This window comes from Schistocerca serialis, chromosome 2 (assembly GCF_023864345.2).
Source record: "Schistocerca serialis cubense isolate TAMUIC-IGC-003099 chromosome 2, iqSchSeri2.2, whole genome shotgun sequence".
NCBI classification, from domain to species: domain Eukaryota; kingdom Metazoa; phylum Arthropoda; class Insecta; order Orthoptera; family Acrididae; genus Schistocerca; species Schistocerca serialis.
In genome coordinates this window covers 616,669,855-616,684,685 of record NC_064639.1, presented here as the reverse complement: position 1 = coordinate 616,684,685, position 14,831 = coordinate 616,669,855, and the positions used below count along the sequence as shown (strand labels likewise).

Here is a 14,831-nt window from a genome sequence, read left to right as displayed (position 1 = left end):
AGAGCGATGCGCGGAGCATACAACCACTACCACCGTCATACCTTATGCAAAAGATCTTGCTGAAAACCCAAGGAAATTCTGATCTTACGTAAAATCGGTAAGCGGGTCGAAGGCTTCCATCCAGTCATTCACTGATCAGTCCGGCCTGGCAACGGAAGACAGCAAAACGAAAGCTGAAATTTTAAATTTAGCATTTGAGAAATCTTTCACGCAGGAGGATCGTACAAACATACCGCCGTTTGAGTCTCATACAGATTCCCATATGGAGGACATAGTGATAGACATTCCTGGGGTTGTGAAGCACCTGAATGGGTTGAAAATAAATAAATCGCGAGGTCCTGATGGGATTCCAGTTCGGTTTTTCAGGGAGTACTCTACTGCAATGGCTCCTTACTTAGCTTGCATTTATCGCGAATCTCTTGCCCAACGTAAAGTCCCGAGCGGCTGGGAAAAAGCGCAGGTGACGCCTGTATATAAAAGGGTAGAAGGACGGATCCTCAAAATTACAGACCAATATCCTTAACATTGGTTTGTTGCAGGATTCTCGAACATATTCTCAGTTCGAATATAATGAATTTCCTTGAGACAGAGAAGTTGCTGTCCATGCATCAGCACGGCCTTAGAAAGCATCGCTCCTGCGAAACGCAACTCGCCCTTTTTTCACATGATATCTTGCGAACCATGGATGAAGGGTATCAGACAGATGTCACATTCCTTGACTTTGGGAAACCGTTTGACTCGGTGCCCCACTGCAGACTCCTAACTAAGGTACGAGCATATGGGATTGGTTCCCAAATATGTGAGTGGCTCGAAGACTTCTTAAGTAATAGAACCCAGTACGTTGTCCTCGATGGTGAGTGTTCATCGGATGTGAGGGTATCATCTGGAGTGCCCCAGAGAAGCTTGGTAGGTCCGCTGTTCTTTTCTATCTACATAAATGATCTTTTGGATAGGGTGGATAGCAATGTGCGGCTGTTTGCTGATGATGCTGTGGTGTATGGGAAGGTGTTGTCGTTAAGTGACTGTAGGAGGATACAAGATGATTTGGACAGGATTTGTGATTGGTGTAAAGAATGGCAGCTAACTCTAAATATAGATAAATGTAAATTAATGCAGATGAATAGGGAAAAGAATCCCATAATGTTTGAATACTCCATTAGTAGTGTAGCGCTTGGCACAGTCACGCCGATTAAATATTTGGGCGTAACGTTGCAGAGCGATATGAAGGGGGACAGGCATGTAATGGCAGTTATGGGGAAGGCGGATAGTCGTCTTCGGTTCATCGGTAGAATTTTGGAAAGATGTGGTTCATCTGTTAAGGAGACCGCTTATAAAACACTAATACGACCTATTCTTGAGTACTGCTCGAGCGTTTGGGATCCCTGTCAGGTCGGATTGAGGCAGGACATAGAAGCAATTCAGAGGCGGGCTGCTAGATTTGTTACTGGTAGGTTTGATCATCACGCGAGTGTTACGGAAATGCTTCAGGAACTCGGGTGGGAGTCTTTGGAGGAAAAGAGGCGTTCTTTTCGTGAATCGCTACTTAGGAAATTTAGAGAACCAGCATTTGAGGCTGACTGCACTACAATTTTACTGCCGCCAACTTATATTTCGCGGGAAGACCACAAAGATAAGATAAAAGAGATTAGGGCTCGTATAGAGGCATATAGGCAGTCATTTTTCTCTCGTTCTGTTTGGGAGTGGAACAGGGAGAGAAGATGCTAGTTTTGGTACGAGGTACCCTCCGCCACGCACCGTATGGTGGATTGCGGAGTATGTATGTAGATGTAGAAGTACAAGCATTCTCAAGGTGTTTCGCCAGAGGAAAAGTTTGGGAACTCCTGGTTTATGCTGACAGCGACCCAGCATTACGAAATAAAGTGTCTGCATTATTCATATTGTGAGTGGAACAAATGCCACGCATGGCTAATAATGTATAGCGATTATAGCGATATGTAGGAATTTCATATGTTGTTTCGTGGCGAAAGAGGAGCAGTTACACGTGTTATAAAATTTTCTGGAACTCCAATAGACATTGGGATCTCTATGAAGGATCGCCCAGAAACCCTGGTATAGAAATTTGAAGTGTTGTTTTCAGGTTAGTTGTGATTCTGGGATTTCAGGTTACTAAGGAAAGGAGTCCTCATCGATGAAACTGATTCGTGTTAAGTTCTAAAGCCGAGCACACGATTCTCTGTTAACGAAGCGCTGCTTTTGTCGACAAAAGCCTAATTTGGAGCCAGATTTGCAAATACCACTTCGTTGAGAGGAACTCGTGTAAGTACAGACAGAAGGAGGGCCCTGGGAGGTCGACAGGACAGAAATTGGGGGCGATGCAGTCCTTAATTCTCACCGTATAAGACAAGAGGTTGGCAGAGTCCGAGGAATGCTGAGGACGCGCTGTTGGACCATCCTCTGCAGGTGCTGGAGCTTCAAGAGCTGCGAGAACAGTGGCATTTAAAAAGTCCTTCCGAGGAAGCAATTACCAACGCTAATTGCGGTCTCACCACTCGAGCGCCGTGTTCTTGCGTGTCTCGCCGCGTTGTTGTCGGGTTACGCAGTACAGCGGGCGGAAAACGACCAGGTGAGCGTTGCACGCCGCAGGATATCATTACCGAGCGCTAATGTTTCTGACTGAGGGGAAAGGCGGAGGGGGGCGAGGAACCAAAGGTTTACTGCGTGTGCGCAGATTTTTACGTTTTAATATACTGTAAAGTGGTAGAAATGTATGGACACCATAAAAACATTTATTAATACGAAAATTTCAGATCTACATCTATGTACAGAGAGTCCTAGCATGAATGGTCAGTATTCAGGGATGTGGCAGAAACCCTCATCCGAAGCAAAAAACTCCGTTGCTTTCGACCTCTTTGCTCGAAATGATTTTCTGCCACAGAAATAAGACGGGACCCGAAACTGAACCCTGTTGGACACCCTTTGTGATTTCTCCACAGTCGCTAAAATTTTCTGCTTTTCGTACTGTTCGAATAACGCAGCACAACTTTTTACGATCTGTTCGTTAATTATGATTGAAACCAGTTGAGTGTAAAGCCATCAGTACCATAAACACCCGGTTCAGTGAAATTAATGTGACCACCGCCTATGTTCAACGACAACGTGCAATAACCACTCACAGTGGCAGCACCAGCAGTGGAGGGTATACAATTTGTGTTGGGGGAGATCGGAAACAGTTCAGTCGTTATCGTAATGCGGAAAGGGAGAGATTTATCTGATGTTCAAAAGGGCATCGTCATTATTGATGATGTTTGGTTTGTGGGTCATCAACGCCCTTACAAAGTCCCAATTCTTACACAATCCAATTTTTACAGTCCAATCTTGCCACTGTCACCAATGATGACTATGATGAAATTATGAGGACAACAGAAACACCCAGTTCCCGGGCAGAAAAACGCCCAACATGGCCGGGCCCCGAGATCCAGAGGTAGCAACGCTAACCACTAGACCACGAGCTCCAGGTGGCATGATCATTCGCTTTCCGAAACGGCTAGGTCGGTAAACTGCTCCAGTGCCACCGTGGTTAAAATGTACCGCCCATGACAAGATGGCGCTATCCAAAACCGGCGCCGATGCAACTGTGATGCATCATAGGGTCAACGATGTTTACAGGCGAAAAGACCTGCAGCTGTTGAGCAGCTGACCGCTCAAATGGAAATGGAAATGTCGTGTGGCTAGGGCCTCCCGTCGGGTAGACCGTTCGCCTGGTGCAGGTCTTTCGATTTGACGCCACTTCGGCGACCTGCGCGTCGATGGGGATGAAATGATGATGATTAGGACAACACAACACCCAGTCCCTGAGCGGAGAAAATCTCCGACCCAGCCGGGAATCGAACCCAAGCCCTTAGGATTGACAGTCTGTCACGCTGACCACTCAGCTACCGGGGCGAACACCGCTCAAATGAACCAAGGGGTTACCAAGAGCGTCCCCTCAATGACCTTTCCATTGAAAGTCGCTGCGTATGGGACTCCGCAGCAGGCGCCTGATTTATGCAACCACTCTGACTGCTGTTCATCAGAGACGAAGGCTGGAATCTGCACGTCAGTATCACAACTGGACATCCACTGAATGGCGACAGGTGGCCTTTTCAGATGAATCACGTTTTATGTGCCATCGGAATGATGGCCGTTGCCTTTTGCAACAATCATCGCACTGATCCAGGACGGGGGATGCGGCGTTATGGTCTGGGGAATATTTTCGTGGTATTCCCTGGGTGATCTTGTAACTGTGGAAGGAACGAGGACCATATCCACCTTCACATGCAGTTTGTTTTTCCCCCGGACGACGGCATCTACCAGCAGGACAATTCAAGTGTCACACAGGCCGAAATGTACATGACTGGTTCTTTGAGCGCCGAGATGAGTTTGCCGGACTCCACTGGCCACCAAACTCCCACGATTAAAACTCAACCGAGAATCTGTGGGATCACCTCGATCGAGCTGTTCGCGTCATGGATCCTCGACTGTGAAACAGAGCGCAGCTGACCACGGCACTAAAGTCGACATGTCTCCACATCTCTGTCGGTCCCTTCCAGAACATAACTGACACTCTTCCAGCACGTCTCGCAGAGGTCTGCACTGCAAAAGTTGATTATTAGACTTTTGACAGTTGGTCACATTAGTGTGACTTGACATCGTAACAATGCACATTGTTCCTCTCATACCCCAGAATATTGACCATTTCTCCTCGGACACCCTGTATATACTACCTCCATCCACTACACAGTGCTTGGTGGAGGGTACATCGGACCAGTATTATCGGTTTTCTGTCCTATTCGCTTACAGTGAGTGAAGGAGCCGCGCGGAGTAGCCACGCGGTTTGAGGCGTCCTGTCACGGACTGCGCGGCCACTCCCGCCGGAGTGTTTGTGTTGTTTTGTGTATAAGTTAGTTTAAGTAGTGTGTAAGTCTAGGGACCGATGACCTAAGCAGTTTGGTCCCTTAGAAATTCACACACATTTGAACCTTTTTTTTTTTGAGTGCAGGAAAAACAACTGTCTATATGTCTTTGTTGTGTCCTAATTTCTCTTATCTTGCTCTCATGACCTCTGTAGTGGCAGCATAATGGTCGCACAGTTAGTTCATCGATTACAGGTGCTCTAAATTAGTTCTCCGAGCATTTCTGTTACACCTTCATAGTGCCGGTACGCTGTACAACCTGTTACGAACATAGCGGCGCATCTCTGAATTGCATTTCCCCAGAATCCTTCCACCAAGACTCCTCCATTCGCCGTTTTAATACTGATGTTACGTGATTTCATGTAACTTCTTAATATTATCCCTAAATACTTACACAATGTGAGGCGCTCAAGATGTTCACCACTAATCTTGTAATCGGGCTCTTTCTCTTTGTTACAGCCTTTATTTACACAGAAGACAGAAAAACTTGATGAACTGTGCCAGTCTTATTTCTGGACGCAACAGTGAAGTCACTGGCTAACATGCAGTCACATTTGTGATGTGGTCCACTCAGTCACGGTGCCAGGTGATCACAGTAAATGTGATCAATAATACAACCACAGTCCTCAACAGAGACCAAATGAGACGGCGAAGTTGACAAATGTCAGCAGGAGATGAAGCAAAGTTTCAACGTGCTGATCTTGCTTTACATTCATTTCTTTGGTCTACCATCAAGATGGATATTTGAAATTATCCGACATCGACTATATTCGCAATCCTACGAAATAAAACCCGGTGATCGTGGTATAATATATGAAGGAAAAGTTTTATCTTTCCAGAACTTTCCACTGCGTGTGTGATTTACACGAAAATGTATATAAGCGACGTCTCAGTTCTTTTTATAGCCAGTGAAGATCCGCCTTCTTGCGAGTAACTATTTTGTCTTTGGTTTTTTAATATTCAAATACGCTTCGGCACTGTTTTATCTGCGGTGATCATTTTTCGTTCATGTTTACAGTAACTTATTTTTCAATATAAAAGGAAATGATGCAGAACTTCCTAACTCTCCTTTTACTGAAAGAATAAACTTTTAGGTTTGGTATACCATGACTGTGGAAGGTAATAGCATAAATACAACTAACTGTTCACTGTAGCTACTGGATCATGTCTTGTGATTGTCTCAAAGCGGTCCGCCACTAATTCCCCTCTTGTGTCAACCACTTCATGTCGGAGTAGCAACTGCACCCTACGTCCTCAATTACTTGCTGCATGGATTCCAGTCTCTGCCTTCCTCCCAGTTTTTACACTCTACAGCTTCCTCTAATACTATGGAAATTATTCCCTGACGTCTTAACGTGATGCAAATTTTCCTCTTGACCATGTATATGTTCCTTTTTTCCCCTATTCTGCTAAGAACCTACTCATTCCTTATCTTACCAGTCCCCCCTAATTTTGAAAATCCTTCTGTAGCAGAACATATTAAACATGTTGACACTCTTCCTTTCTGGCTGTTTCAACATATCTGTGGAGGTTTAATACCTCATCTTTGGGTACTCAGGTAACAGAATTGGTTTGGACACTTTCCACTATGGCGGTTTCACAGAGAGCATTAATAATACTTAACAGTGATCCCTAATCAGTACAAAGATATTCCACACATTTGGTGTGATGTGCAATGGATAATCAAAATTTTTCCGTTCGAAGGCCGTACAGGATAATCAGGCAAAATCGCCGAAGGAGTGATATTCGCAGGGGGAGAAATCGAGTGTCTCCCACGTGATCGGGCTTAACTTTTGGGTTACGACATTTGCTACATGGGGACGTGCATTATCGTGAAGCAGCAGCACCCTGCACGGAACTTGGCGTACCTTTCCGTCGGTAGCCAAGAAAATGATAAAAGCACGTCGGTCCTGTTTGGACGCATTTGGTAACAAAGTTGCAATAGTTTACGTTTCTGCATTTACCACACACGTCGCAAAGAATGGAATTCCACACTAATGCCTTGCCTACATGTCGGTGCTTATATACACACATCGTGGTCGCGCTACGTTGCAAATACAGTGCAGCAACGCCCGCAAACTAAAACTTTTTCACCGGCCCTTATATTTTCCAGAAGACGACCTCATTTAGCCACGAAGTGCATTCTATGAAATTATTGCACTGAACAGTAACTCGCTACAGCGTACAATTTGTGATTTTACGTGTAATTTCCATAAATTAATAATGTTTTAATCGTATAAAGCAAAACATATAGTGTAAATAAAATGGATTTGATTAATTGCGTTGTTGGTTCAAGAATTACTAAAATCATTTATACAACAGTTATGGGTAGCCTGGCCACACAACTGAAGGGTTTGTTGTCGGTATTAATTACTGTAATATACATTTTTCTGTGTTATTGTATAAGTCGTGGAAGGTAATGCAAACGACCTAGCCAATAGGATAGCCGGTGACATCAGCAATGGGTTTCCGAGAACACATTAACACGTAACTGCAACAAAACATAATGCATGCAGTTTCTGACATGGTGTTGCTGTAAAAGCAAAATCTCATTGCCCCAAGGAGGTGAAAACGTCTGTGATGTCGAACACTTCAGATTCTTAAGACTCAGGGTAGCTTAAAGCTTGCACGGAAGTGTCACGTTCAACGTCTTGTGTAAAAACTGAATGCTACTATCATCACTATGAAAATAATCTACACTGATTCTGGACTGTAACGCGAACGCTTGTTTACTTGGCTGACTTTCACTTTATTATCTCCTACGATATCAACTTTTCAGCTAACTCTAGCGCACTCACCAAGAATATACTTACTTACATGAAATGTATTCGTACTTGCAAATGCGAATGTGGGGGAATGTCGGGGAATAACGACAATAAAAATCTGTGACCGACTGGGTCTCAAACTAGGATGTTCCGCTTTGCGCGAGAGCGCGCCTTAATTGCTTTGGCTATGCATGCACGACTCATCCAGACTTCCATAAGTCGTCTTCCTGCGTCACATCCTGTTCTTGTACACACATTTAATTTCCGTCCAGGGGAGGACCTATTTATTGAAAAGTCACTGCCCGGCATCGGCGGATAAATACGATATGCAGTGGCTGTGTTGTACAGAACGATGCAATGTTCCTTGGCGCTTTACATACAACATATATGCGTGACGTTTGCGATTTGTCAGCTGCTGCACTGTTCTGATGCCTTTAGAATTCCCTGTTGGTCTTTTATGTATAAACTCGCCCACATTATACAGCAACACAGAATTGACAGTCCACTGTTCACGTTAAAAACACAAACATACGATGACAAAAACGTTTCCGTTTTTAAAGTGTACTAAACTCCGCCCGATCAGCCCCAAAAGGCCGCAGGTTCTCGACCGACTGCCGTGTCATCCTCAGCGGATTCGCGTTTTCCGATGCGGATGAGGGGGGGGGGGGGGGCATGGATCAGCACACAGCTCTCCCGGCCGTTTCCACGTTTCGTGAAAACTGGAACCGCCACTACTCTTGTCAAGTAGCTCCTCAATTGGCAATACGAGGATAAGTGCTCCCCGATAGGCCAACCACGCCCGATGGTCCTGAACTTCGTTGATCTGACGGGAACCGGGCATACTATGGATTGACAATTCTGCGTGTGGTGTATAATATGGATGAATTTCTGCTTGAGACAGCAACAGCACATTTTTGGAGCACCAGATTTATATGAGACGGCAACAGCACATTTTGGGGCACCGGATTTAATTTATGTAGCGGCTCATACCTCGAAAAACACCACTGAAAAATGTCGTAATACACTAAAACCGCACTTAAAATGTGAATTATTTGGCGAAATGCGTCTTGTAAGAAATAAAGGTACATTGTGACTTTCAGCAACAAATGCTACAGTATAATAAATGGCTCTGAGCACTATGGGACTTAACATCTCAGGTCGTCAGTCCCCTAGAACTTAGAACTACTTAAACCTAACTAACCTAAGGACATCACACACATCCATGCCCGAGGCAGGATTCGAACCTGTGACCGTAGCGGTCGCGCGGTTCCAGACTGAAGCGCCTAGAACCGCTCGGCCACACCGGCCGGCACAGTATAACAAACAATATCACTGTTTCTACTGTCAGTCTTTCACCAACCGTTTCTAAATGAAAAAAAAGGAAGAAAGATGAATGGACGGTGCAAAGGTAGTGCTTCTGGCTTTAATAAGAAACACCATGGAGGTGTCGGTTTAAGTACAAATGGGCGCGTGCTGCGAGTGACAAAGGGTGGGGCGGCTCGGCGACACCTGTTCTGTGGTGCCACCGCCTGGGGAATGCTAACGAGACCTGCGGACGGGGCCTGAATGTACCGCAGTCGCTCTCCAGAAGACACCTGCGTCCCATCAGCCACGGCACTTCCTCGTCCACAAGGGAATCTCCTTCACAGCGAAAAGCTCAAAACATACTACAAAAACCGCGAAATCCAAAAACCAGAGCAAGCACTGCTGGAAGGAATTTCTGCAGCAATTCTTTTTTATTACCTAATTTACAGTCTTTTGCAGTTAATGCTAATATCATCGTTGATAACAATACATGGTGGCGGCTGATTTGTCGAAAGGTCTCCCCGGAGATTTCTGAGATTTTTCGATTGAAATGCTAATTTTCCAAAATTTTTCCTTACTAGTTCTCATGGTAGCAAATTTTTTGAGTTGCCACATCACTTATTAGTGTTTGCTCCGAGTTCAGTAAGGATTCACACTTCTGTCAAGAGTTCAGTACGTAAGTTAATGTTAGCCCAAGAAATTCCTTCGTTACCGCCATCCGACACCATTCCACGCTATGCTGTGCCACTGTACGACAATCTATCTCTCAGTTATACTAGAGAAGATTATCTGGTTTCCAGATTATTCGTGAGAAGTTCGACAACTTTTGAAAAAAAGGAAAAGCGAAGCCGAAAATACCCTGTTACAATCAGAAATATCTATGAACGGATTTGAACAGAAAGTGATGCGTACGCAGTATACAGAGCAGACAAAGCGATTGATGAACCACTTATTACGCACACCGAGGCAATGGAATGTGTACATCCGTTATTATAATACGCAAATTAGTTTGACGATACTGAGGTTTTGATTTTCCAGAAAGTATGAACCGTCGCCGGAATAAAGTGAATGACAAACAGAAACGAAGAATTAGTTCGACTTTTGCACGGATTTGAACCGAACGTAAGGGATACAAACTACAGTGTGTTTTAAGTGTAATTTTCTAAATACATTTTTAGTTGCCAAGGGAGCAACGCGTAAGTAATGCACGTGATTTTCAAATGCGATATGTTGCATGTATTCCAGATACGGTAAAAGGGCTATCGGGTAAAATAAAATTAAAAAAATATATATTTTCGATTATCCGTGCCGTATCGGATTCTCTTTAATCCAAACAATCGAGATTTCTGTGCGGAATCTACAAAACACGATGCTCTAATATTGGTCAGTATCTTCAATTTTTATAAAACTAAATAATTCCACTTCTGCTATTGTGGGAACAATTACGTGACGAATTCTCAGATATACAGTGCACTCCGTCGCACTCACAATAGTATGATGGGAAACCAAACAGTGGACCGAGAATCCGAGGATTTTCCAAGTCGGCGAGCCCGTCGGGGTCACACACAATCGAGCAACAAACACTGCAACAATGCAATGCAGTTATTCACCTTTGCTTACGCGATAGCACAATCGGTTTTAAGTAAGCAGGATCTCAGAGCGCTTTGCCACAAAATGACTCAGAATTTTTTTTCCTTAACGAACAGTTGAACTCTCTCTAGAATGCCTCACAGTTCCTTCTGTCTTTCAATATACCGTGAATTTCCAGTTACTTCTGTTTCTTTGAGAATTCTCAATTTCATAATACACTCTTGTCTTGGTCGCTATATATTTTTTAATATTGTTGCTCCTCATAACGTTATAGAACCTTCAGATCAAGTCTGTGGTGCAGACAACTAACATTAAAAGGATGGAACAAACTTTTATATAAACAATGTTTAGAATAACTGAAGTGACGCATAGTTGTCACATACTGTGTGGATACATAGTACCTAGCCAATGATCAAAAAATCTTAGTCAACATCAAAAGCCAAACTTTCGCCCTGTGGCGCATTGCAAAGTAAACGTGTTCGGGCACCAGATGGATGTAGTAACGGCGTGTAGCAGATATAATTTTCCACTAGAATTTTTAATGTGAAACAATTATTCCTCTCCTTAAACATTCTAATAACATTTTACAATCATTTTTCAGTGGTCGTTACTACGCAGCGAAAATTGTGCGACTTTGAATCGCATGGCGTTGGATTTTCATACTAATTTTTTTACAAAGAAATAATACTGAAATTGTTAGATGTGCATTGGTTCTTACTATCATTATTCTATGTTATTACTGTCATTTTTTCTACTGATACTATATCTAAGATGTCGTTGATACGGTTTCTTCCCTCTTCTCAAAATGAAGTTCCTTGTACATGTAAGACCGTTAGCGATAGCTGTTTGTTAATACTCAGTCCTAGGGGAAGGCAAACCAAAGACTGCGTTTTATTTGCAGAACACTTAGAAGATGAAACCTATCTACTAAAGAGACTACGCTAGGCTGTCGTCAGCTGGAGTACTGCGTGCAGTATGGGATACATCACAGATAAGACTGACAGAGGACTTCGAAAAAGTCCAAAGAAGAGCAGCTCGTTTTGTGTTATCACGAAATAGAGGAGAGAGTGTCACGGGTATGATACGTGAGTTGGGGTGGCGATCATTGAAACAAAGGCAATTTTCTTTGCGGCGGTGAGTTCTTTTCACGAAATTTCGATCTCCAACGTTCTCCCCCGAATGCGAAAATATTTTGTTGACATAGGGTCAAATTACAGCTCGAACGGAAAGAGTGAAGTGTTCGTTTTTCCAACGCGCCGTAGACCTAGCCTATATGGAGAGGTGTCGGCATCTTTCCTACTTGAACACTATTCCGCGACTGACAAAACAAAGTGGAGGGAGCTGACATTAACGCGTCAAACGTTCGTTTGCAGAGTAAAGATCTACATATTGTATATGTGCATTTTTTACATGATCGCGCATACGTTGATTTCAGTGTGTTTATTTGCACATCATTGCATCGTAACTACACGTGGAAAAAATAGTGACGGATCATTTTGTTGATTTTTAAGCAGTCCTGCTTTTACAATAATTTTATATATTGAACCATAGTAATCTCTAGCCTATATAGGCCACACTCGAGTTCTTTGAATCTTCGAAATCGCCCGTAAAGTAGTGTGAGATTTTGTGTGGATCATTACTGAGGACAAACGACAAAATTCTAGTATGGCCTTGATCCGGTGCAGGTCCTTTGCAGCTTGCGTGTTAGGAAATTGTTTGCATTCCATGTTAGAGTTTGAGGGTGGCCAGATACCCTTTTTGGCTCACCCTTTTTCTCCCTAGGACGGAATGTGTGTATTTCAACAGGCTCATGCAGTATTTTCACATGTGGAGATGCGCGAACATTTTCTAAATGCTTGCTAATCTTGTAACTGAGTGGGGAACTGGATAACAGCGTCGTATTCACCTCGTCGAAACGGACAAACCGCCTAAAAACAGCATCCAGGCTGGTCGACCCTCGTCGCTAATCCGCCTGGATAAGATCCGGGACCGGCACGCCGTTCCGAAAGCAGCGACACAACGCGCGCTCCTATCCGTGCCGGTATTTCGATAAGATTATGTGAACATTATTATCTCTTTGTTATCTGGTGAGAGAATGGGTTTTGCTTCGCAATAGTTATACGGAAAGACGGCAAACTCTGCAAAATCTTTCACAGTGGATCGTCATAATGCTTTAGGTAATACAAGGAGGACTCACTATTACCAAGCTCCCGAAGTCTAAGGTGCAGAGGCGAGAGTATATTCAGGAATTGTTTTACCCTCGGTCGCAACGATAATTACCTACGCTTAATCGTGGCTACACTTTTTACTTGAAAACTAGTGTGCAACAAAACAGTAAATGTTAGCGACATGATCACTCCTCATGCCAGATGCTTCGTATGGACTGAGCATCAACAATGCTTAGGCAAGGATTCTCCTTCTTCCAATCTCGCATTAACATAATGAGACAATCATTCCTAGAGAGAGGAATAATTTTCATTTTGTACAGGCGATTACAGTCTCCAAGTACACCCCTGGAACAATTTTTATTAATGGAAATAAATCCGACTCTTCGGTCACAGCTCGAAATGAAAAGGGAATTTTACAATTTACGTGCCTTCGTTGCCATTTGCATGAGCTACGATGTATAAATGAAATGCAAAATTCGGACTGTGCAACTGCGTCATTCGCTGTTACCTAGAGCCAGGAGTTCACATTAATGTAAAGTGATGGAGAAACACAAATATTCTATACTTCGTTGCGCAAAGGACGGCAGCATATTTATTTGCTAAACGTTGGTAGTACAGCTGGCATTGCAACTTTTGTAGGCATTTCGCAGTTCGCTTTGACAATAGTAATGGTGTTACATAATACATTTGTAGTGTAATTGGAATAGTTACAATTAGTGACAATTATTGTAACGTTATTCGAGTATTAAATGCATCTGAGAGGGGAAGGTTGTAAGTTTGCAGTTTTTCGATCACATTGTGTAGCTAATAGTTTCAGTTTCTACTGTAATCCAGAGAACACGCACTGACTGGGCGGGATGACAGCAGGTACGACTTTTCGTTTGAAATTATCAGTTTATAGTTCTTACTGATGCGTATAACATCAGCAATGAGTTTTCCATTGGTTACTGACAATGGATTATGTCTTAACTCAGCAAAGTAAATTCAAAACTCTAATACTCTTAGAGAGAGAATTAAAAAAATAATGACGTTCTGTGAAGAACGAGGCGCTTTTGTCGTACTTTTGCCCTGGCGTGTACTCACCATTCTATACTGTTGTAGCCTTTGGCGCAGCAGTGAAGACTCTTGAACTTGGTCTCGATGGCATACTCGCGATCGCTGATCTCTTTAGTGAACTGCATCCAGGGTCCAGTCCGGTTGAAAGTGTCCATACGGCAGTAGTCGACTTTGGACTCTGCTGTTGTCGACAAAAGCAGGCATATCGCCGCCACGAAAATTGCGAGTGCCATTTCCCACGCTGTCGAAGATGTGAGTTCAGTGTAGTTGCTATTAGTTGATATCCAACAGCGCGTCCATGAAGAATTATCTCAAGAATGGAAAAGAGCTCGATCAGTAAGACTGTGGAACACGAGCGCACGCAGCGTGGCGCGGACCACGCGAAGCGGGCGTCAGCGGGAGCAGCAGCGGCACGACCCTCCCCCTTTCGCTGTCAGAGCGCGACTGAGCGGCGCGGCGCGGCGGGCGGCCGGCCCGCAGACTTCGGCTACCGTCGGTAAAGTTCGGCGCGCATCCGTCGCGAACTGCGAAAACTTCTGAGAAGCATGACAGCAGCTCCGTTCTGCCCTGTTCCTGTTGCATCTGCCACCACAAAGACCGCTGGATACGTGAGCGCGCGCGTATGTGTGTGCGCTTCTGAGGCGACGGAAGTGCCGCCTGTTGCCCCATCTGCGTCGGCGAGCTCGTGCTGGTCCATACCGCCACTGACACATCGCTACTCTGTTAACACAACGTTAACAGCAGTTAGCAAAATAATACAGAATATGCTAACGACTTTTTTTTTTTAAATGGAGATGTTCCTCATTTTTTATGAAACTATTTTAGGTTAAGATTTTGTCCCTACTTATCAGCTTTTTTAACTGGTAGTTAGTTATTTCATGCTTCATGGGAAGGCGCCATTCCAAGCCGGACATGTTACATGGTCATGACCCCCCACCCAGAAAGCAAACTACTATACTAACCAGTGACGTAAACAAAATATTCTGACCATACTAAAAATAAAACGTTTTAAATATTTTATTTTTATTATTGTT

General features: G+C 43.9%; 1 protein-coding gene across 1 annotated transcript in view; it reads right to left on the bottom strand.

The window, feature by feature from the left end:
* Nucleotides 1-14,238, bottom strand: part of LOC126457668 (single Ig IL-1-related receptor-like) — a 372,082-nt gene extending 357,844 nt beyond the window's left edge. Inside the window, exon 1 of the mRNA XM_050094165.1 lies at nucleotides 13,825-14,238. Within this exon, the coding sequence (XP_049950122.1) occupies nucleotides 13,825-14,030 (206 nt within the window). The 5' untranslated portion in view covers nucleotides 14,031-14,238. The remainder of the gene's footprint in view (nucleotides 1-13,824) is intronic.
* Between the last annotated feature and the right edge of the window lie 593 nt (nucleotides 14,239-14,831).